This window comes from Herpailurus yagouaroundi, unplaced genomic scaffold (assembly GCF_014898765.1).
Source record: "Herpailurus yagouaroundi ecotype Mexico unplaced genomic scaffold, PumYag 100, whole genome shotgun sequence".
In the NCBI taxonomy this organism is placed as follows: Eukaryota; Metazoa; Chordata; class Mammalia; order Carnivora; family Felidae; genus Herpailurus; species Herpailurus yagouaroundi.
The window spans coordinates 4,439,026-4,461,618 of NW_024412391.1; the positions used below are offsets into that span (position 1 = coordinate 4,439,026).

The 22,593-nt window shown below is 40.1% G+C and overlaps 1 protein-coding gene and 1 long non-coding RNA gene across 3 annotated transcripts in view; one reads left to right on the forward strand and one right to left on the reverse strand.

The window, feature by feature from the left end:
- Positions 1–1,448, reverse strand: part of LOC121028166 (uncharacterized) — a 3,132-nt gene extending 1,684 nt beyond the window's left edge. The window contains exon 1 of the long non-coding RNA XR_005789103.1: positions 492–1,448. This is a non-coding gene — a long non-coding RNA (uncharacterized LOC121028166). The remainder of the gene's footprint in view (positions 1–491) is intronic.
- Positions 1–22,593, forward strand: part of TPK1 (thiamin pyrophosphokinase 1) — a 272,025-nt gene that overhangs the window by 89,806 nt on the left and 159,626 nt on the right. For both annotated transcript variants that reach the window (XM_040471690.1, XM_040471691.1), the window contains exon 3: positions 19,116–19,211. In XM_040471690.1, coding sequence (XP_040327624.1) covers positions 19,116–19,211 — 96 coding nt within the window. The remainder of the gene's footprint in view (positions 1–19,115; positions 19,212–22,593) is intronic.

The window sequence follows — 22,593 nt, forward strand, 5'->3', positions numbered from 1 at the left end:
GAGCTCAATCCCCTACCTGCACCGACACAGCGGTGAGATACCAGGGAAAGAGAGCGAGTTTCAAAAGGACAAAGGTTTTATTGGGGCCTAGGGGCAGTTGGTGAGGTAATGGCTGTGGCCTCAGCCGATTGGCTGGGGAAGGGTCCTGGGGAAGGGTCCGAGTCCTGTTAGGCAGGTGAGGGGGGGTTACTCAAGGGGAGGAGGTGTGGTCAAGGTGAAGGACACAGAACAAGATGGAGTCGGCTGGCGTAGGCCCGCCCTTTCAGCTCCACTGGGGCTATAGACTTCTCCTTTAAGATTACTCATGTGGTTGTGGACTGGTCTCATGGGCTATTATTTGTCACTGGTTCTTGATTGGAGGCGTCAGTTCTTTGCCGCTGGGCTGCTCGCACCATGGCAAGGAGAAGGGAAGGACAAACAAGACAGCCAGCCCAGGACAGAAGTAGCTATCTTTTTTATGACCGAACTTGAGCAGTGATTCACCATCTTACCATCTCTTCTGCCAGGTGCCGTTAGTCACACAGACCACCTCTGGTACAATGTGGGATCAGATTCCACAAGGTTGCCAACACCAGATGGCAGGAATCCTTGGTAGCCATCTTGGAGGCTGATTACCGCGCCATCTTACTGACTTTGTTCTGGCAAAGCCCGAGTGGTAGGCAGTGGCAAAGTTGTTTTCGTGATGTCATAATACATTCTTGGTCTTTATATATAAGAAGGAAGAAGAAGACTTAGCCTTTTAGAATTCGCTGTTTGATTCTTTACATGCATAACCTGCTTCAAGCAAAGTTACATTTAACGACCAAAACACTAGTCTTTGTGTTCATAGCCCTTAATTATTTATTCCTTTGGGATTTAGACAAGTTGGAGGCAAGCTCTGGTCCATCACTTAATTCCATATGGCCCATAGGAATGCATAGGGTAGGCCTATCTTAATTTATTCCATAAAACTTTCCTTTTCAAATAGAGCTATAAAATCTTTGTGTTTCTCTGTGTTGGCTCAGTTCTTCCTTGCATGGTTCATGAATATTAGCTCAGAATGAGGAATGTCTCTTGCAGATTTTCCCCTTGATATTTTTATGTTTATTTGTTACTTTCTGACTCAGTCAGTGTGCCTTGACTGAAGGCTAGAATCACCTATTTCAACCTTCTTAATTATCCAGTCAGTCATGCCCACATTTATTTCAGTTTCTTGAGAACTTTTGAAGAAGCTGTTATCTCCTGTAACTCCCTAGACGCTTTGATTGACGTATAGTCTATGGTGTCTTCACTAGATATAGGAAGGGGGATTTTTAAGGATGCCTCCTTCGTATCAGGAGATTAAAGAACTGGTTGCTGTATTTTAAATGCCTTAAAAATCCAAAGAATAACAAGGTTTTTGCAGATATGTAGGTGTGTAGGATAGAAGTAAATATATGGTAAATATAATGATAAAATTGCACAATAATTAGGGGTGCCTAAATTATTAGGCTCAGTCGCTTAAGCATCTGACTTCGGCTCAGGTCATGATCTCGCGGTTCATGTGTTCGAGCCCCGCATCAAGTTCTGTGCTGACAGCTCAGAGCCTGGAGCCTGCTTCAAATTCTGTCTCCCTGTCTATGTCTCTGTCTCTGTCTCTGTCTCTCTCTCTGCCCCTCTCCTACTCACACGCTCGTTCTCTCTCAAAAATAAATAAACATTAAAAAAATTTAAACACAATAAAAAATTAAGCAATGTTAGGTAGCTCAGTTTCCTGATGAAAAAACAGGCCCATAAAGTTTAAATGACTCAAAAGAAAATGGTAGAGCTAGTCAGAGGCACCTCTTGGGTCAATATCCATGTTTTCTATAAAAAACTGGGACTCTTGGGGCGCCTGGGTGGCGCAGTCGGTTAAGCGTCCGACTTCAACCAGGTCACGATCTCACGGTCCGTGAGTTCGAGCCCCGCGTCGGGCTCTGGGCTGATGGCTCAGAGCCTGGAGCCTGTTTCCGATTCTGTCTCCCTCTCTCTCTGCCCCTCGCCCGTTCATGCTCTGTCTCTCTCTGTCCCAAAAATAAATAAACGTTGAAAAAAAAATTAAAAAAACAAAAACAAAAACTGGGACTCAGCTAATACTACTGGTTTTCAACACACTGTATCTTTGGCCTGTTGGGCAAGTTGGTTGCACAAGGTATTTAGTATCCATGGGAATGAATGCCAGTGTCACCGTCAAAGTGGTAACAGTCAGTGTGTTCACATTTCTATCTTGTCACTCACTCCTACCCTCAACTCTGAGGTGGCAGTAGTTGGGCCAGACCAAGAATGACCAAACAAACTGATCAATTATTAAGTTACATAAAAGCCCCTAATAGGCCCTAGGATTGAGCCAAGATAGAACATTGAAGAACCAAATCAATTTGGTAATAGAAAATTAGCAAGGGCATGGGTAGCCTCTAAGTCTATGAATGTCTTCCTTTGTGCTACAAATGAGTATTTTGGCATTCCAGAAAGTGTTGCTATAAACAGAAGACCATGTTTCAGACCGTGTGGTGAAAATGACTCTAGTTGTAGTCAGGAATAGGACTCTAGATTCAAGTTCTGGTTTTATCTTCTCTGTTAATCCTTGCAAGTCCCGGAATAACACAATATGGTATCAAACAGTGATCAGAAATACACAACATCGTGTGGGTCTACTGGTAAAACCACAGTAGAACTTGATTGAAAAGATACCCTGGTGTATATGATGAAATGAGACTAACAGGAAGGTTGAGTTGATGCTAAAACACCAATTTGCTATTACAGACATAACAAGATTATTCTAGGCTACCAGGCTATTATTCTAGACTATTCTGAATGTACCAGAACTGTAAATTCAGGAGCAGAGATAGAGATCCAGACATATGGTCTCCTTGGCTTTCATTATATCTTCCTCAGAACTGAGGAAAGTTTATTTTTTCAGCAAATAAATGAATTATTGAAGAATGTCTTGTATTAAATCAATTTTTTAATGTTTACTGATTTATTTTCAGAGAGATAGAGACAGCACAGGTAGGGAAGGGGGCAGAGAGAGTGAGAGGGAGAGGGAGAGAGAGAATCCCAAGCAGGCTCTATGCCACCAGCACAGAGACCGACATGGGGCTCGAACCCATAAGCTGTGAGATCATGACCTGAGCCAAAGCCAGATGCCTAACTGACTGAACCACCCAGGTGCCCCTAAATCAGTGTTTTTGATGTTTTCCCACAGTCCTCTAACACCAGCATGACCATATCCAAAGTTTTGAAGTCTACTCTTGAAAGACAAGGGTAGTATGTATAAACTTTTTAAACCTGTGCTCCTTTTGATAAATATATAAGAAATGTTACCTATAATAGAAAATTGCTTATCATTTTACATCTCATCTTAATGGCTGTTACCTCAAATGTTTCTGTTATATTTGGGGGGACCAGGAATTTGGGTTTGAATATAACTTTTTCTAGTCAGAATAATAAGAAATTGACTTCTCATCGACCTTTGAATAGAATGTCTGATTTTTCATAAGTAGACTACCAATGTTAAGCAAGAAATGCTAGTGTATTAATCCCAATTTAAAGATGAGGACATTGATTCTCAAGTAGTTGGGATGGCAGGTAAAGGTAAGTTTAGAACTCAGAGAAGTCGGCTCACTACCACTTAGTCTTGGCCATTAGTAGCGTGCGGTTTTAGTTTTTAGATGTTTACAAATAATAAAGTCATTATATTTTCTTGAACTAGCTATGCAAATTATGTTTTGAGTTTTGCACTTACACATATGGAAGTCTTCCTAAGGCATGTGAAATTAAGTCAGCCCTGACTTTCTCATACACTTGTAATAATGAACAAATAATGTTATACACGTGGCAGTATTCTAAAAGTGCTAAAGAGGTATTTTAATATAAGGCCGTAGTATTTCGTTTTACTTTCTAGAGCTTTTTTTTTTTAGTAACTATTCTCAGTAATACTGCCTTTCAAAAGATACCAATCCATTTATTTCTGTAAGTGTACAATTTTTGAACCTAGATTTAATCAATCAGAATAAAAATTATTGAAAATATCCTTTTCAGTTTGATAATTGCTTGGGTCCAGGTCTATTGAAATGTCACGGAATCTCCACAGATGTTTTTATTTATTTATTTTTTTTAAATTTTTTTTTTTCAACATTTATTTATTTTTGGGACAGACAGAGACAGAGCATGAACGGGGGAGGGGCAGAGAGAGAGGGAGACACAGAATCGGAAACAGGCTCCAGGCTCCGAGCCATCAGCCCAGAGCCTGACGCGGGGCTCGAACTCACGGACCGCGAGATCATGACCTGGCTGAAGTCGGACGCTTAACCGACTGCGCCACCCAGGCGCCCCAACCACAGATGTTTTTAATCTCCAGTTACAAACATCTTTATTGGGGCACCTGGGTGGTTGAGTTGGTTAAGTGTCCAACTCTTGATTTCACCTCATGTCATGATCTCACAGTTTGTGAGTTTGAGCCCTGAGTCAGGATCTTCACAGCGTGGACCCTGCTTGGAATTCTCACTCTGCTCTCTCTGCCCCTCCCCTGCGTGTGCGCTCTCTCTCCCCGCCCCACCCTTTCTCTCTCTCTCTCTCTCAAAATAAATAAACATTAAGAAAACAAAATAAAACAACCACATCTTTATTGATCTACGTAATTTCATAAATCTCAGTATTTTCTCCTTGGAGCTGTATCTCTTTCCCACTTCTGCCCAGCCACGTGCCAACAACTTTTAGATGTGGTGAAATCAATTTAGAGATGGCAAACTGGACTGTTAGAAATTGTAAGCTGTTAGGAAGTTTGACTATTATGCCAGACAGAGGAAACTGTATAAATATATAAAGCTCAACTCCATTGACTGGTATATTTCTTTAAAAAAATAAAACAGGGGCGCCTGGGTGGCTACGTCGGTTAAACTTCCGACTTCGACTCAGGTCACGATCTCGTGGTCCATGAGTTTGAGCCCTGCGTCGGGCTCTGGGCTGATGGCTCAGAGCCTGGAGCCTGCTTCAGATTCTGTGTCTCCCTCTCTCTCTGCCCCTCCCCCATTCGTGCTCTGTCTCTCTCTGTCTCAAAAATAAATAAACGTTAAAAAAAATTTAAAAAATAAAACAAAAACCCTGAGTACAGTAAATTCTTAGGCTCCCCTTGAAGACTAATGAACATATGTTGAGGTAGAAAGGCTTTGTTGAGGGAACCATAGGCAGTTTCCATTGACAACTGAGTGACAGGTTCTTCACTTCATATTCTTAAAACCAGTGAGCTCATCCTTATTAGCATCTCACCGAGGGAACGATGAGACAGGCAGGGGACATTAAGTGAAACTGTCTCCAATCTACTTTAATTCTTAATGCTTTCCTCAATCATAGTCCCTTCAAATTGACGTTATTATAAATTGTCGACATTTTTCAAAGCCTGTTTTGTTTGGATTTGTTTAACATATTTACGGCATTTATAACTGTTAAAGAACTAAGTGCCTCACAAATGACCTCACCCTCCCTGCCCGCCTGTCCTTTACCTTACTGTGTTCTCCAGGGCCTCTGGACTCGGTCTCCCTCCATTCATTCATGTGGTTCCTGGGACGCCCCTGCTCCATCCCTTTCCCCTTCTGGGCTCCTTGTCCATAATATCTGTTGGGATTCCCTCCTTTGTACTTGTCTTGCTGAGTTTGATATAAATAATTGTGACATAATTTTCTTCCTCAATCTCTGTTAGTACGTGATCTTCTGCAAACTGACGTCCGGGGGTGACTAATCCTGGTTCCCCGAGTAGGTGGTAGGCTCTCATTACAGTTGATATGAAGCAGTTATCCTGCTTTTAGAAGAGTACATGGGGCGCCTGGGTGGCTCGGTCGGTTGGGCGCCCGACTTCGGCTCAGGTCATGATCTCGTGGTTTGTGAGTTCGAGCCCTGCGTCACGCTCTGTGCTGATAGCTCGGAGCGTGGAGCCTGCTTCGGATTCTGTGTCTCCCCCTTTCTCTGCCCCTCCCATGCTCTTGCTCTGTCTCTCTGTGTCTCTCTATAATTAATAAACATTAAAAAAAATTTTAGAAGACAGCGACCTCTAGCACCACACAGCACTTAATACAAAAAAGATTGCCTTGATCAAATGGATTTGTGAAATTTGACATTCTGTGTGCCCCTTATGGAAATTCACCATGGGCAATATCATTTTAAGGAAGTCTGCCAAAAATCTTAATTTTGTTTGCCTTCCTGTTTCTCAAATGAATTTGACCACAGAGCACTTACCCTTGACCTACCAACACCTAGTGCACGTTGGCTTCCAGTGAGACTAAAGTGTATTTGGCCGTTTATAATCTTGTTTCACGTTTTCTCTACTTTTAAAAGTTGATGGGAAAAAATAATCAACCTGACTTTCAAAATAATAGTAAATGCCACCAATGATTTTAAAGTGCTTCCAATATGCTAAACATTTTATAGGTACTTGCAATTATAAATGCATTTATCTTTGCAGCAAACTTTATCAGATCGGGACTCTTGGACACACTTTACAGATGACAGAAGCACAAAGAGATGTCGCAACTTGCCCAAACATAAGCAGCTAAGAAATGGTTGAAGTGGGGTCTAACAGACATTCTGGCCCCAGAATCCAGTTTTCTAACCGTTATGCCATAATGCTCTAGTTGAAAGGGAGTTTTCTCAAAGCAAAGTGAGGTCATGTTCTGAGGAAGTTCTCTCTGTGGCATTTAATTTTCCTTTCTTGGTTCTACTTCGTTCTATGTAATTGAGCAACAGTACCCAACTAGGCTACCTTCAGGCTGCCTGTCCTGCCCCCCTGTGTCCTTGCTTTTTGGGGTTACTTGACAGAGAGCCCTGGTGCGGCTCATTCTTTCTTTAGCATGTACAGAGTGGTTGTGAAGTAACAGCACCCAGGCCAAGAGCAGATCTCTGGGTCTAGGTGCGTACAGGAATGTGATAAAATAGTAGCTTATCCAAACATCCTAACTGAGGAAGTGTCTCTCTAGTGCTTTGTTTTGGGGGTTTCCACGACCACCCCCCAAGTTGGGTGATTCACTAGGAGAACTGACTCACAGGACTTGTCGTGTAGTCCTACTCATGGCTGTGATTTTTTGATTGAAGCATAGTTGACATGTAATGTTATATTAATTCCCGGTGTATAACATAGTGATTGGACAATTGTGTCATCAGGCGGAGATCACCATGATAAGTATAGTTACCATCTGTCACCATACAAATTTATGATCGTATTATTGACTGTCTTCCCTGTGCTGTAGTTTTCAGCCCCATGATTTATTTATTTCAATACTGGATACGTTTGTGGCTCTAATCCCCTTCACCTGTTCTGCCCATCTCCCTACCCTGTCGCCTCTGGCAACTACCAGTTTCTTCTCTGTATTGATGATTCTTTTTCTGGTTTTGTTCATTTGTTTTATAGATTCCACCTATAAGTGAAATCATGTGATACTTGTCTTTGACTTCACTTGGCGTGATCCCCTCAATGTCCATCTGTGTTGTTGCAAATGGCAAGATTCCATTGGTTTTTATGGCTGAGTAACATTCTCTTGTATAAATATGCCACGTTTCTTTACCCATGCCTCCATCCGTGAACACTTATGTTGCTTCCATAACCTTGGCTGTTGTGAATAAAGTAGCAATTAACATAGGGGTGTTTATCTCTTTTCAAATTAGTGTTTTTGTTTTCTTTGGGTGCATACCTAGAAGTAGAATTACTGGAGTACATAGTAATTCTATTTCTAATTATTTGAGGAGCTTCCATACTATTTTCCACAGAGGCTGCACCAACTTATATTCCCACTAACGGTGCAGGAGGGTTCCCTTTTCTCCACACCCTCACCAATGCTTGTTTTTCTTTCTTTTTTTTTTTTTTGGTGATAGTCATGGCTGTGATTTATTAAAGTGAAACGATACAAAGTAGAATAAGCAAAGGGAAAAGGGGGACATGGGGACAAGGTCTAGAGACAGCCAGTCACTACTTCAAGAGTTCTTTCCCAGTGGAGTCACACAAGATGTGCTTAATCAAATTGTGACCATACGTGTGAGGTATTGTCACCAGGGAAGCTCAAGGCCCCAAGTTTTACTGGGGCACCAATATAGGGCACCTACACCCTCTGCACAGCATGTATCAAAATTCCAGACTCCCAGGAAGAAAACAAGCAGGAGCTCAGCATAAACCACATTGAATAAACAGGTTAGGCCCAGTGAGCCACTGCTAGCTTTAAAAAAATTTTTTTTTTCTTTTAAGTATAGGCAACTATTTACCATTCAAGTTCTCAGATGTGAGCCAAGGGCCAACCTTGCGGGCAAACTTTTTTAGGATAACAGTCTGAAGCGTGCTATATTAACACTTTAGGGCACTCTCTTCCAAAAGAACTCTGGCTCTGCCTTTAGGAAGAAAGCCATCATTTAAGACCCTATGCTGTTCTAAAAAAACTTTTGACTTCCGTTAATGGAACTAGTGACTTTGTTGTTTGTAACGCTATAGTTTTTATTCAATGCCATGTTGAAAGGAAAGGTTATTTTATAACAAACACCCAGGGCAGTGAAGATTGCACTAGATTAGGATGTCTCTTTACGTTTGGCATTGAATGGAGAATTGAGACAAGGTTAAATTGCATTTATTCTTTTCTTTTGTGCATGATCTAGAAAACCAGAAGGAGAACACTAAATTATATCAGGCAACCTGTTACTTAGGGTTTTTAAGAGTGTAACTATGTGACATTCTTGCTGAAGAAATCATTACTCATACGCTGTCATTTGAGGTTAAAAAAAATCGTTTTTTGTTGAAAAGTGAAAAATGTTTTTAGAAGGTTGGTAAATAAAATGGAAGGAGCAATCTACCAGAGTACGCTTTGTACAAAAGGAAAGTGGGAAATGGTTATTTTGTGATTACATTTGTACAGAGTAGAAGACAATTTTAATACCTATATCAAGGAACATAGATCATTTAGATTCTGCGTGGCTTTATCTAGAGAACAAGTTTGGGCTAATTTTAGAACTGTATTTTTGATAATCCAGAGTATATGTCATTTTGCCCTCTGCCTGCCATGCTCTTAATCTGACAGGCAGTTTCTTATTACAGAATTCTGGTCAGTTCAGTTCAATGACCAATTATGGAAACTCATTATTAATACTTTAACATACTCAATTTTTAGAATACTCTGGAATATATCTGCCCAAAATATTTCCAACTGTGTATCAGGCTTGCATACAACAAGAGAGGCAATTTCAGCAGTAAATAGGGGATAATAAAATATGTGGGAACCAGAATTTTAAGAGTCAGTAAAACTCTTATCATTGCTTATTTACAGAAAAATCCACATCAGTAGTCTAATATGATGGGATAGTAAGTTATTTCACGTTTTCAGAGCCAACCTGAAAGATAATCTCTGATGTAGCTTCTTGCCTCCTTTCCTAGTTGGTGTTGATGGACACCTATCTCCCCTTCCAGAAATGTCCGTTTCTTTCATACTGTCCTTCATCCCTTCATTCCTTGACCTAGTGAACCACCTCCAGCCTCATTCCTGCTTCACACTCCAGGATTTTCCTTTCTTTTCCTTGCTCTCCCATGGATGTCCTCTTAAGGAAAATGACTTCTCTTTGCTATTAAGAAGCAAGTACAGCAATTCAACTAATTCACAGTAAGAAATTGGTGATGAATTATCTTTCCTTCTATTATATTTAAAATTTTTAAAAATCTTTATGTATTTTTGAGAATGAGAGAGACAGAGCATGAGCAGGGGAGGAACACAGAGAGAAGGATAAACAGAATCGGAAGCAGGCTCCAGGCTCTGAGCTGTCAACACAGAGCCCGACGCAGGGCTCGATCCCATGAGCTGTGAGATCACGATCTGGGCTGAAGTTGGACGCTTAACCGACTGAGCCACCCAGGCGCCCCTTCTACTTTTACATTTTAAAAGAAGAAACTCTTTGCCCTCCTATAGTGCTAGTGGGAATATGTATTTTTATGTCCTTCCTAGAAACGAAAGCACTCTGGCAGTGTGTATATCAAAGATCACGAAAATTTTTCTTAGATTTTTCCCAGTGATTTCATTTTCTACTAATCTAATTCTAAGATAATAAACTGAAATAAACACTTATATACAAAGATACTGATCATAAGGGTAAGTTTAATAGCTGAAGAAAAAGCGAATTGTGAATATAATGATAAGCATAGTGATGATATTATATGATGATATTATATGTTAGGAAAACAGAACAAAGGAGAGAGAGATCGCTAAGCATTCATTGCCCATTCTCAGATGTCTGAGGCCTCTGAGATATCTAAGCCTTGGGCTACCATGGGAGTAGCTTGGAGTCAGGCGGGAGTCATGTCTGCTAAGAGTTAAAGCATTTCCAGGTATTTAAAACTGGAGAAAACCAACAAAATCAAGGTTCAGAATAAATTATAAAGCAATTTTTCTGCTTAAAGCTGCCAAAATACCCAAGGTTTAAATAAGCAGGGTAGAGTACAAAGCATGGTTAAGAGTACAGGCCTCTTAACTCTGCCTGGGTGGCTCAATCAGTTGAGCGTCCAACTCTTGATTTTGGTTCAGGTCATGATCCCAGGGTCTTGGGATTGAACCCCATGTTGGGCTCCTTAATGAGTGTCGAGCCTGCATAAGATTCTCTCTCTGTCTCTCTGTCTCTCTTTCTCTCTTCCTCCCTCTCCCTCCCTCCCTCTGCCCCTGTCCCCTGCTCTCGCTTGCTTGCTCTCTCTCTCCCAAATAGAAATTAAAAAAGAAAAAAAAAAGGTATGGGCTTCATATCACATACAATGTCCTCAACACTTGTGTGACCTTGGGCAAGGTATTTAATCCCTCTAAACTTCAATCTGAATATATTAAATGTGATCATTGCGTTTACCTTATAAAGGGTATTGTGGGGATTCAAGACAGTAATTCAGGTAAAGTGACTAAATATCTCCCATAACAATGTGTTTGTATTAATGTTATTTAATGAGGAAGACAATTATCAGCAGGTGGCAATGTTAACATTCTAATTTTAAGACACTTTTCGGGGCACCTGGGTGGCTCAGTCGGTTAAGCGCCTGACTTCGGCTCAGGTCATGATCTCACAGTCTGTGAGTTTGAGCCCCGCGTCAGGCTCTGTGCTGATAGCTCAGAGCCTGGAGCCTGCTTCAGAGTCTGTGTCTCTCTCTCTCCTTGCCCCTCCCCTGCTCATGCTATGTGTCTCTCTCTCTCTCTCTCTCTCTCTCTCTCTCTCTCTCTCTGTCTCTCAAAAATAAATAAAAAACATTTTAAAAAATTTAAAAAAAGGACACTTAAAATAATCTGATTTTTCGAAGAATTGGGTTGTATTTTGTTAGGAAAATTCTTAGTTTCTTGAAAAGCATCTTAGATTTTATAGCTACCTACACATCGCATTTAATTATGCTAGATGAGAGGCTATACGCAAGCCACTCCAAATAAATTTTCAGAATTGGTGTGCATGGCACCTTTGAGGAAATAACACTTCTGAATTCTTAACCTTATACACTCAGCCTATAAAGTTACAGTAGAAGTCTCAGAGCCCCGTAAAATCTTTTCAGGGTAATTTGTGCAAGTCCTTTCTTGTCCTGGGTAGATGGATGGGCATCGAATGACTTCACCGAAAATGAGTAAGCTAATAGCAGATTGGGGAATGCCCTCACCAGACTTAACTCCTTGCTTCTTGTTTTAATGAGGCCAAGTCTCTCTGTGGATATAGTGTATGAAATGAGTTGATATGTTCTTATGATTTTTTTCCCAAAGGATCTGTTTTCTTTTCCATTAAAGAGTTTTAGAGGAGTCAGCATAGTATCACCTGAAAGGTGTTAAATGTAAAATGTAAAAACTCATTAACTTACGTTAGTTAAATTATTGGCAAACAGTAAATTAAGTAATCAGGAACGACAGTCTCTCGGCTTCCGCATCGGTCTTTTGCAGTTAGGTTGATTATTGATACTCATTGCCTTGTAATAATTTCTTTGAGTTGTCAGTAAATTAAAAAATAGTTCAGTAAGCATCCCACACAAAGTTCTTTGGAGAATATTTATGATATGGTGCTTCCTCTAGTAATCTTTGATGTGCGGTGATCTGACTGCAGCAGCTGATGTTTCTAGAGATTCTTCTAAAATGCTGAGGTGGCCCCTTGGGGTGTTCATCCCTGTGCCTGGGGCCTCATGTGCATGGATCATGGACCCTCAGCCGCAGTTTTGGTGTGCACGTTACTTCCATTACACATGAGGAAAAGGGAGTTCAGAAAGATTTGATCAAGGGCTGAATCTTTTTCCTTATATGAAATTCCTTGCACGAGTAGAGAGTTTCGTTGTAGTCACAAAAACTAATTGTGGTCCTGGAACTGAGATTAGGTGGCAAACTTCAGCCCATAGGCAGATCTGGCCCACTGTCTGTTTTTGTATTGCTCACAAGCTAAGAAGTGTTCTGACATTTTTAAATGGTTGGGGGAAAAAAGAAATCTAAAGAATTAGAATAATATTTTATGGCATGTGAAGATTATATGGAAATTCAAATTTGAAATGTCAGTTCTGTTGGAATACAAATCTTCCTATTTATTTATGTATTATCTGTAGATCTTTCATGATCCAAAAGCAGGGTGAGTGGTTGGGACACAGGCCCTGTGGCCTGCACAGCCAGAAGGAGTTTCTGTCTGCCCCTTTCCAGAAAACTTTCCTGATCCCTGGTCTACACTGATCATTTACCTCAGGACTTTATAAGTGACTTCATTCATCACTGAGTGCTTACCACTTGCCATGCACTGTGGGTAGGTTCTTGTACGGGGATCCGAGAGCGAACAAAAGTTACGACAGACACCTTCATGAGGCTCACAGCCTGAAGGAAGAGTTGGGTTAATATTTTAATAGTAATAAGGTGGACATACTGTGTTTATGTAGCAACATTACTTTGAATAAAATATTTTAATACTCCTAGGCTATTTATAAAATAGTGAAATGGGTTAATGTAATAATACAGTTATTTGGTTAATGTAAGCAGTTAGCACAACCCTTATTGTTTAAACCTTTTTTCTTTAAAAATTTAAGTATACCACGCTCAACATAAACCTATCTCTTTTAGATGATTTGTGATTTTATTGTGATGAGGCTCATGCATTGCATATATTGCATACATTTTTGTGTTTGCTATGACCTTAGATGTTGGCAGTGTTAGAAACTGAAGTGAGCTATTGTCATTCTAGGACATGTTCTGCAAACTGTTCATTGCTAAATTTTTATTGAGTCCCTGATATCAGTTTGATTCCTTGTCATTTGTCTTTCTCTTAAGAAATAAATTACAACTCATTGTAAAACATTTCGGGGGGGTGGGGTGCCCGGATGGCTCAGTCTGTGAAACATCCGACTTCAGTTCAGGTCATGATCTCACAGTTCATGAGTTCGAGCCCCACGTTGGGCTCCGTGCTGACGGCATACAGCCTGCTTCAGATCCTGTGTCTCCCACTCTCTGCCCCTTCTCCTCACGCTCTCACATTCTCTCTCTCTCAAAAATAAATAAACATTAGGAAAAAAAATATTCTGAGTTCCTTATGCAGTACTTTCGTAGTGCTTCATTTGTTAGCCTTAATGTACAATTGGTAATTCTCTTCCCTCAATGGATGTTAACTACGTTAATGTTATTGTGGCATTTTAGTTTCCTTAATTGCATATGAAGCACTAGCATATGTCACCTCTTTAAGAATCTGTGTCAGTCATGCCCTAAAACAAAAGTGTTACATGATTTTCTTAGGGCAGCTGTGGAATGATACCCGGAAAAATAATTTGCAAGGTTGCTTTTCTGTATTATGCTTATTGTCTAAGGCTGATCCACATTTGTATTTTAGAGAAGCATTCCATTAGTGCCATGAGGAGAGAGACGGTGTTAATCCGTCCATCGTTATTCTGTCCATCAAATTTCTGTCGACTGCTTGAAATGCACCTGTACCGTCCCTGCGACTGACATGCAGGTGCCGACGGCTGCTCAAGGAGGCTTGAGTCTTCCCTCCCTGAGCGGACATCCAGAATTCCCAAAGTAGTAGGCAAAGATTGGCCAGACGAGAATTTGTGTGTGTGTGCGTGCGTGCGTGTGTGTGTGTGCGTATGTGCGTGCGTGCGTGTGTGTGTGAGAGATGTGTTCCACTTGAGTTCCTTTGCTCCGTGAGCTCACTCCCTCATGTGTAAAGTTCTGCTTTTGTTTACTTAAGTAGGTTTGCTTGTTTGTCTTCATTCTCCTCAAGTCTGCTAAATCAGCATGTTGGCAACCGGCCTAATTTACCTTATTTGTAACTTCTCTACATCTTTCTGCACCTTCCAGTTTTGTTTTCCTGAACCTTAGGGCACCTGTCATTTTAATATGAATTCATGATATTTGCTTGATATTGTGAATTCTTTCATTTTCCTAGTACATGTTTTCTATTACAATGTGATTCTCAACATTGTAGTTTGGGGATGTTCATTATACCTCTGTGGAGCAGAAGCTAATATAATCGGCAGTTTTCTGAGTAGGTATCTCATTCCAGTGTATTGCACTTGACTATTTTCTTTTATATTTTTATTTTCTAAATTTTTAAAAAATTTTATTTATTGTGTATTTTACATCCAGGTTAGTTAGCATATGGTGCAACAATGATTTCAGGAGTAGATTCCTTAATGCCCCTTAAGCATTTATCCCATCCCCCCTCCCACAACCCATCCAGCAACCCTATTATGTTCTCTGTATGTAAGAGTCTTTTGTGTTTTGTCCCTCTCCCTACTTTTATATATATTATTTTTGCTTCCCTTCCCTAATGTTCATCTATTTTGTATCTTAAAGTGAAGTCATATGATATTTGTCTTTCTCTGACTAGTTTTGCTTAGCATAATACCCTCCAGTTCCATCCACGTAGTTGCAAATGGCACAATTTCATTCTTTTTGATTGACACTTGGCTCTAGTTTAGAGTGTAGTTTTAGTCCAAAAGCAGAATGGGATCTCAAATGCCTACACTATCCCTACTACCCAACAAAAAGAAAGGACAAATTTAGGGATGAATAGAAGATGGACTTTCTTGCAAGCAGTCACTGGCTAGTGGTGAAGTGTGGCTAGGAGTTTCTCAGTATGGAAAAAGGAAGAAAAGGAGCCTCCCCTTACCTGGCTGTCTTTCTCACACACATATTTATAATTTACATGTTTACTGATTATGATATTTATGTTTTTATTTAGCACTGGCCCTTTAGTATCTGGTAGAGCCCTACTTCTTCCATACACAGTACAGTTTAATAAAACAGCATACATAGAGTAAGACTCTAAAAAGTAGTCCACTGGACCCCCTGGTCATTTATTTATAATTAAATTTACATGCATCTTTTTCTGGTTTTGACTTAATGGGATGAGAAAGACCTGATGAGGAAGTCTGTGGTAAGTAAATTTAACACACTGGAACAGAATTCTTAAACTCGTTCGAACTTAGTTCTCCTCGCTTTTCCTTTTGTGTTTGGTTATGGTTTAGAAGGAAGGGGCGGCATTGTGCTTTCTCATCTTCAGAAGACTGTTTTTGGGTTAGAACAGAATTAGAGTAGCCTTGATATTTACACATACTGAAATTCGTGACACCAATTCAAATCTTTTCCTTTTGAATTCTAATATAAAACAAAATTAACAGTGTAGTATTAAAAAATAATAATCCACTTAAAAACGTGTGTCCACCAGTGGAGCTTATTATTAGAATTGAGTTATTTTTTTCAATTTTCTTTTTATGTTTATTTTTGAGAGAGAGAGCGAGCGAGCATGAGCAGGGGAGGGGCAGAGAGAAGAGGGAGACAGAGAATCCAAAGCAGGCTCCAGGCTCTGAGCTGTCAGCACAGAGCCCGACGCGGGGCTCCACTGCGGGGCTGGAACCCACGAACTGTGAGATCATGACCTGAGCTGAAGTCAGATGCCTAACCAACTGAGTCATCCAGGTGCCACTAGAATTGAGTTATTTAAATTTCTATTTGTATAATGACAAAAACTTCATAAGAAAAGCACATAGAATGAGATTGGAGCCACCTGCTGGCTTATAAAACAGTAATATGGATCCTAAAAAATATATTCTAAGCAACTAAGAAAAATCAGAGTCAGTAATGGTTAAAACAAATGTTTCCACTCAAACATTGATATGTTAAAGCTGTTCTTAAAACGTTTATTAGTTTATGCTTTGGAAATTTTCCGTATATTTTCAAGTCAGGTATACCTTCATCTATTAGGAAGCTAATACTAGAAACCATCTATTTGGTTTCTAATAGTGATATACTTTCTTATTTGGCCAGATTTCCTAGCTTTTATATCTCCTACGTCCTTGGATTACTGTGAGTTTTTATTTTGTTTTTTAAACATCAAATCCAGTAAAATTCTTCACAGTATCCAGTGCTTCTGACTCTAGTAAATTGAGCCTTACTCTATACATAAATAATTATAAATAAACATTAATATAAAATAGTTGAACCTCACTTGATACCTAATAGCATTTCTGCATTTTTCCTATTCTGCAGAATTTTGCTGATTATTTCTTTGGTTTTATATATCTCCTCTTCTAGACCTTCTTATGTTATCGTGAGACCCAGAAAACAGTAAAAACATCTTTAGTTGGCCAAAGGCCTGGTGTTGCACTTTGGCTAGTGCTCCGTTTTGCAGGTGTCCTTCTAGGTGTCGCGAGCTTCCCTGTGAGGGCTGTTGAAGCTGTTGCTGCTTCCAGTGAATTTGTTGCCCATCTGTGATGAGATTAGAATCATTTAAACTTAGGAAGATTCCAAGAAGCTACGGATGGCTGATCAACACCTCAGAGTTTCTAGAAGTTCTTGGTTTAGATACAGTCTGAATTTTTCAGTTCCGGTGATCTGTCTCTGTGTCCTGACTTACACTTTTCTGTGTGTCCGTCTTAAATTGATGAGATAAAGTCAGGTATTATTCAAGCCTTGCTCCTTTTTGGGGGTAGATTTTTTCATGATGCCATTCTTGTGGAACCAACTCTGGAGATGTTATTACAACCTTTTTGTGTCTGATATCTAGGCATTTGCTCCTACTTGAGAGTAAAGAAGCAGGATTTCTAGATGTGACATTGTTGCACCCTGCTGTCCAGTGATTAGCAAGTCCACTTAAATCTCTTGTTTTTAGGGGCACCTGGGTGGCTCAGTCGGTTAAGCGTCTGACTTCAGCTCAGGTCATGATCTCACGGTCCGTGAATTCAAGCCCCGTGTCAGGCTCTGTGTTGACAGCTCAGAGCCTGGGGGCTCATTCAGATTCTGTCTCTCCCTCTCTCTCTCTCTGCCCCTCCCCCACTCATCCTCTGTTTCTGTCTCAAACCTTTAAAAAAAACACCTTTTTTAAACCTTAAAAAAAACCTCTTGTTTTTATTTCCTTAATCTACAAAATATTATAGTGGGACTAGATTCTTTCTTGGGTTCTCATTCACGATTATTTTTCCTATGGATCTGTGTTGATTCTGTGAAGATAGCTGTGAAGGTAAACGGGTCTATTGTTTCTTGTATTATTGTTATTTCTGTTTGCCTTTCTCATTGTGTTTCCTTTTGCTGACGTGATTGTATTATCAGCACTAAAAAGAACATAGATGATTTCCCATTGTTAAAATTCTGTATTTGGCAGTAAGATCCCATGCTGTTACACGCCCCCTGCCCCCCTTTGCCAGCTTACATTTTTATTCCTCAGGAATATTAGTGAAACATTTATCAAACCCTTACCATGTAGCAGACTGGTGCCACTCACCATTCACTCATGGTCATGAATGCAACATAATTCCTGTCCTCAAGGAACTTTCAGTATAGTGACAGTTTGGTTGGGTGACAATCTAATCTCAGCACTGCTAACATCCCCGTAGGTTCTGGCATATTCCTATGTCATTTTTCTAGGAGCATTAGCCTAAGACGAGTCAACTTCTTTATGCCCTTGCTTGGTGATGATAGTAAATTTCAGTGTTCTTTTAGGGTCAGAAAAGTACATGTAGACGATTTTATAAAGATGATATATACATCTTTTAGGGTATAACATATTTCTAAATTATGAGAAATTAATTTTTTCATTGGTTGCTACCTTGTAGGACAGTAGTCATAAATGAATGAAGCCCAGGCTGAACTTGACACATTTAGAGAGACCTTGAAGTTTGAGAAGAACCTTTAAATCTACTGAGAACAGTTCTTAGAATAATTTAGGAGGCAGTATGGGTGTTTTGTATCCTTGAAAACTCTTTGAATGGCAACTTTATATACTGGATTATATTTAACTTCCCCTTACTCAGCTGTTTGTGAGAGACCACGGATTGTTACGTTCCTGAATTAAGAAGTCTCCAGTCCCACCACGCTCTGGTTTTATACACCTTTGCCTCTGTAAGACATTGGAGGAGAAAGTGTCATTTCAGAAATATTGTTTCTCTAGCCATCAAAGTTCACGAGTGCCAACCAGCTGGCACTTTTGTGACTTCATATATATAAATATATTCCTAGTTTTTCACTAGGTATCTGGTGTAGAAGAGGCAAAGACCTTATAAATTCACTTCATTATGTCCAAAAAATAATCCAAGAGACATATTTATGCAGGTGTAGCTCTCCATGCTTCTTTTTACATTGGGTGAGGAAGGTCCAGTAAAGTAATTTTATACAACAATAGACTTGATTTTACTTGAAATGTAGTTTTATCATTAGTTCAATATTAATATTAGTTTTCCCATTCATGTAAGTGAACTTGGGAGGTCTGCTTAAAAAAATGCAGACTTTTTTTTTTCTTTTTTTTTTTTAGAGGTAGTTTCATTTTAATTTCAGGTAATTTTACTGTGAATATATTTTGTAATACTTATACTAGAGCCCTTATGTTAGTCTCAAATGTCATCACAGCAGTGATTCTTAAAGACCAGTAATGTAGTATAAAGCTGCACTTTTGTTGAGTAAAATGATTGTCATAATCAGACCATTATTGTGATATTCTAACACCATTTCTGAGATGTCTTGTTATGTGAGATAAAAAAAGATGATGACAATGATACTAATGATCGGGGTATATAATACAGGCATAACTGGCTGTGTTTATTGATACCTTATCTTTTATGGTTTTAGATCCTGTTCATAATAAGGCTGCCTTCATTACGTGTTCTTACCTTTTCTCTCTCTTTAAACACATAGGGATGTGAGATTATATCAACGCCTGACCAAGACCATACTGACTTCACCAAGTGCCTTGAACTGCTCCAAAAAAAGATAGAAGAAAAAGACCTACAGGTAAGATGCATACCTTTTTGGTGGTTAGGAGTCTTGGTACCAAGGATGTGAAAATCCCGCTTAAACTTTTCACTCATCGGAAGTGATCGGTTACTTTTCTGTCAATCTTTTAGATTCCCTGTCAGATTTTTCCCATATACTGAATAAGTCTGTACTTAGCTGCCAAAGTATTGATTTGTTCACTTAAATCAGAGGTCACAGATGGAGATGGTTTATCATGTGAAAGTCACAAAAGAGGGGAGGTGGACTTTGTATAAAGCAGCTGAAACATTTTTGGCCTAAAATAAGTCACGACTTTTCATCTCTTGTTCATTGTTGCCATGCAGATCTAGTGTGTTCAAATATTGTGGGGGCAAAACAGGCAAACAAGTACGGCCTGTATTTGGCCCAGGAGGCATCATTACAAACTCTCATCTATAAATAAAATGTTATCAACTCTTCTTTTTGAAATCAGTGAAGAGTCCGCTGCTTTGCATTTGTGGACTCATTTTTTAAGTCCGGTTTAGTGAAGGTCAACAAAATTAAATGTGAAGCACTGAATGACAGTTGACCATTCTTTTATTGGCAGGGGCAGGAAAGTAAGCTGAGGCACATGATGTGTATGTAGTGTTAGACTAAGAAAACTAGCGGGACGCCTGGGTGGCTCAGTCGGTTATGCATCCCACTTCGGCTCAGGTTATGATCTCATGGTTCATTGGTTTGGGCCCCGTGTTGGGCTCTGTGCTGATGGCTCAGAACCTGGAGCCTGCTTCGGATTCTGTGTGTGTCTCCCTCTCTGACCCTCCCCCACTCACGCTCTGTTTATCTCTCTCTCAAAAATAAATAAACATTAAACTAGGAAAACTAGCAAAACTTGCTTGTACATTCAAGGCAGCCCTGAGAAGAACTTCCTCTGTCACAGAAGGTTATCAGAGATTTCTTTTAGCATGAATTTACCTAGGTGACATAGTAGATCCTTTTCTCTTTTTGAAGACAAGCCTTGTTAATTGTCATAATTGACAAGAAGCACATTGTGCAAAGTGAACAAAAGTAATTGAGTGGACATTTCCCATCTCTGTTGTAGCTTGAACGATACCAAATGTATTGTGCTATTTCTGGCAATAAATTGCTATAATTAAATATTTGCTTAATGAAAACAGAACACAGCCCATTGAGAGTTCCAAAGAAGCCCATTGCTTCATCCGGACATAACTGAGTTTGAGTTTCTTAGAAAAAAAAATTGTAAGTTCTTCACAACTTGTGTTTCAGTTTTCCCAGCATCAACACTGAAATTAAATTATGTGTGTCAAATTGATCGTATCTGTAATATAGTGCTCGGTCGTTAAGTCTGAAAATAAATAATCATATCTCAAACTCCTCAACAGTGAAATTCAGAGAGAGCTTCAAGCTGGGGAAAGAGGGTAATCAGCTGTATGTGATCCACAAAACAGATCTAGTAAAGTCTAGGTGGGCCCAGTGGGAGGGCGGAAGCAGGAGGACCTGTTGGAGGCATCCATGTTGGGTGGAAAGGACCAGACCCTCCCAGTCCCACTGTGTTTAGTCATGGGCTGGACGCTCTTAGGGACCGCTGTACCTTGATGGCACTTGCTACTGCATCCTGAAGGAGTTGCCTCTGGGCCATGACAGCCAGCTGCCCCCTCCCAGGCCTAGCGAGTTCTTTCTGGGAGAAAAAGGAGCAGTGAGCTTCCATGGATGCCTCTGGGCCCTGGCATGATTTAGGCCCAGTGCATTGTCCAGCTTATCTTGCACTACTTTTTCTCTTTGCTCCTAAAATATGGCCTGTTCCGTCTTCTCTGCCTTGAGCGATTTTTGCGTATGTTGCCTTTTCTGCCTAGAATTTTTATTTCAGTGTTCATTTATTTTTGAGAGAGAGACAGAGCATGAGCAGGGGAAGAGCAGAGAGAGAGGGAGGAGCAGAATCCAAAGCAGGCTCTAGGCTCTGAGCTGTCAGCACAGAGCCCAACTCAGGGCTCGAACCCATGAACCACAAGATCATGACCTGAGCCGCAATCAGACACCCATCTGACTGAGCCATCCAGGCGCCCCTCTGCCTAGAACTTTTTACACATTTTTTGAATATTTTTCAAACTTTTCCTTCTCTTGGTCTATATCACGATGGCAGAACAGGGGATGTCCTTAAAGAGGACTCCTCTTCCCCCTCCCTCCAGGTTGGGGTCTGCCACTCTACGTTTCTGTTCCCCCTTGGTTCTCCTTTGAGACGCTCTGAGCACTTCTAATAATTTTGTTGGTTATTTCTAATTGTTGGCTCGAAGCCTTTCTTCCCAGCTTCACTGTATGACCCACAAAGTCGGGACAGATCTATCTTGCTCACGACTGAACAGCAGGACCTTGAGTGTTAGAAGTGGCCTATGAATGTTGAGCCTGTGGGAACGCACAGGAGGGTCGAGCCCAACACAGAAAGGGGAAGGGCTTTTTAGAGAAGGCTGGGGCATCATAAACAAGTGGGGGGTGGGTGTCAGAGGGAGAAGAACGTTCAAGGACAGATACCTCGGCGTGGGGAGGATGGATAGTGCTTCAGCGAACCAATGGCAGGGAGTTTAAAGCGTTTTCAGATGGACAGTGAGCGTGATGGGTTTGGTGTTTTAAAAAGCATAATTGAATAAACCAAAGGCTCCATTACTCACAATGAAAACCTTGTGGTTGTATTAATATAACCTTCAGGTTATAGTAAATCTGACAAAATGGGGTATCTGTGAGCCTCCACCTGTCTTTACATTTAACCTCAAAGTACATCATTTTATGTGATTTAATGTAATAGCAAGAGAAAAGCAAGATTAGAAGCATTAGCAAGGAAAATTATAGAAGATGCCCCTGCACACGTTGTCGTACCCTCTAGTGAGATCATCATGAGGACCGTTAAAAATTTCTTCTTAAAATCTGCATAAACTGTATAAAAAAAATCCTTTATGCTTCTCCACCTAATAAGTCCAATCAAATTATCATACATTGCTGTTTTTCTACTTGCTAAATTATAAATATGAGGTTGTCATCAATGTCTGTATTTTATAGTAAGATCTTCTCTTACTAGCATATACTTTAAAATGTAATTATAGGGGCGCCTGGGTGGCTCAGTCGGATAAGCATCTGACTTCGGCTCAGGTCATGATCTCATGGTTTGTGAGTTCGAGCCCCGCGTCGGGCTCTGTGCTGACAGCTCAGAGCCTGGAGCCTGCTTCAGATTCTGTCTCCCTCTCTCTCTGCCCCATCCCTGCTCATGCCATCTCTCTCTCTCTCTCCCTCTCTCTCTCTCTCTCTCTCAAAAATAAATAAATATTTAAAAAATTGTTAAAAAAGTAAAATGTAATTAAAATATAAAGGAATTGAATTAAAGTAAGATTTAATATGTTAAGGAACCATACTG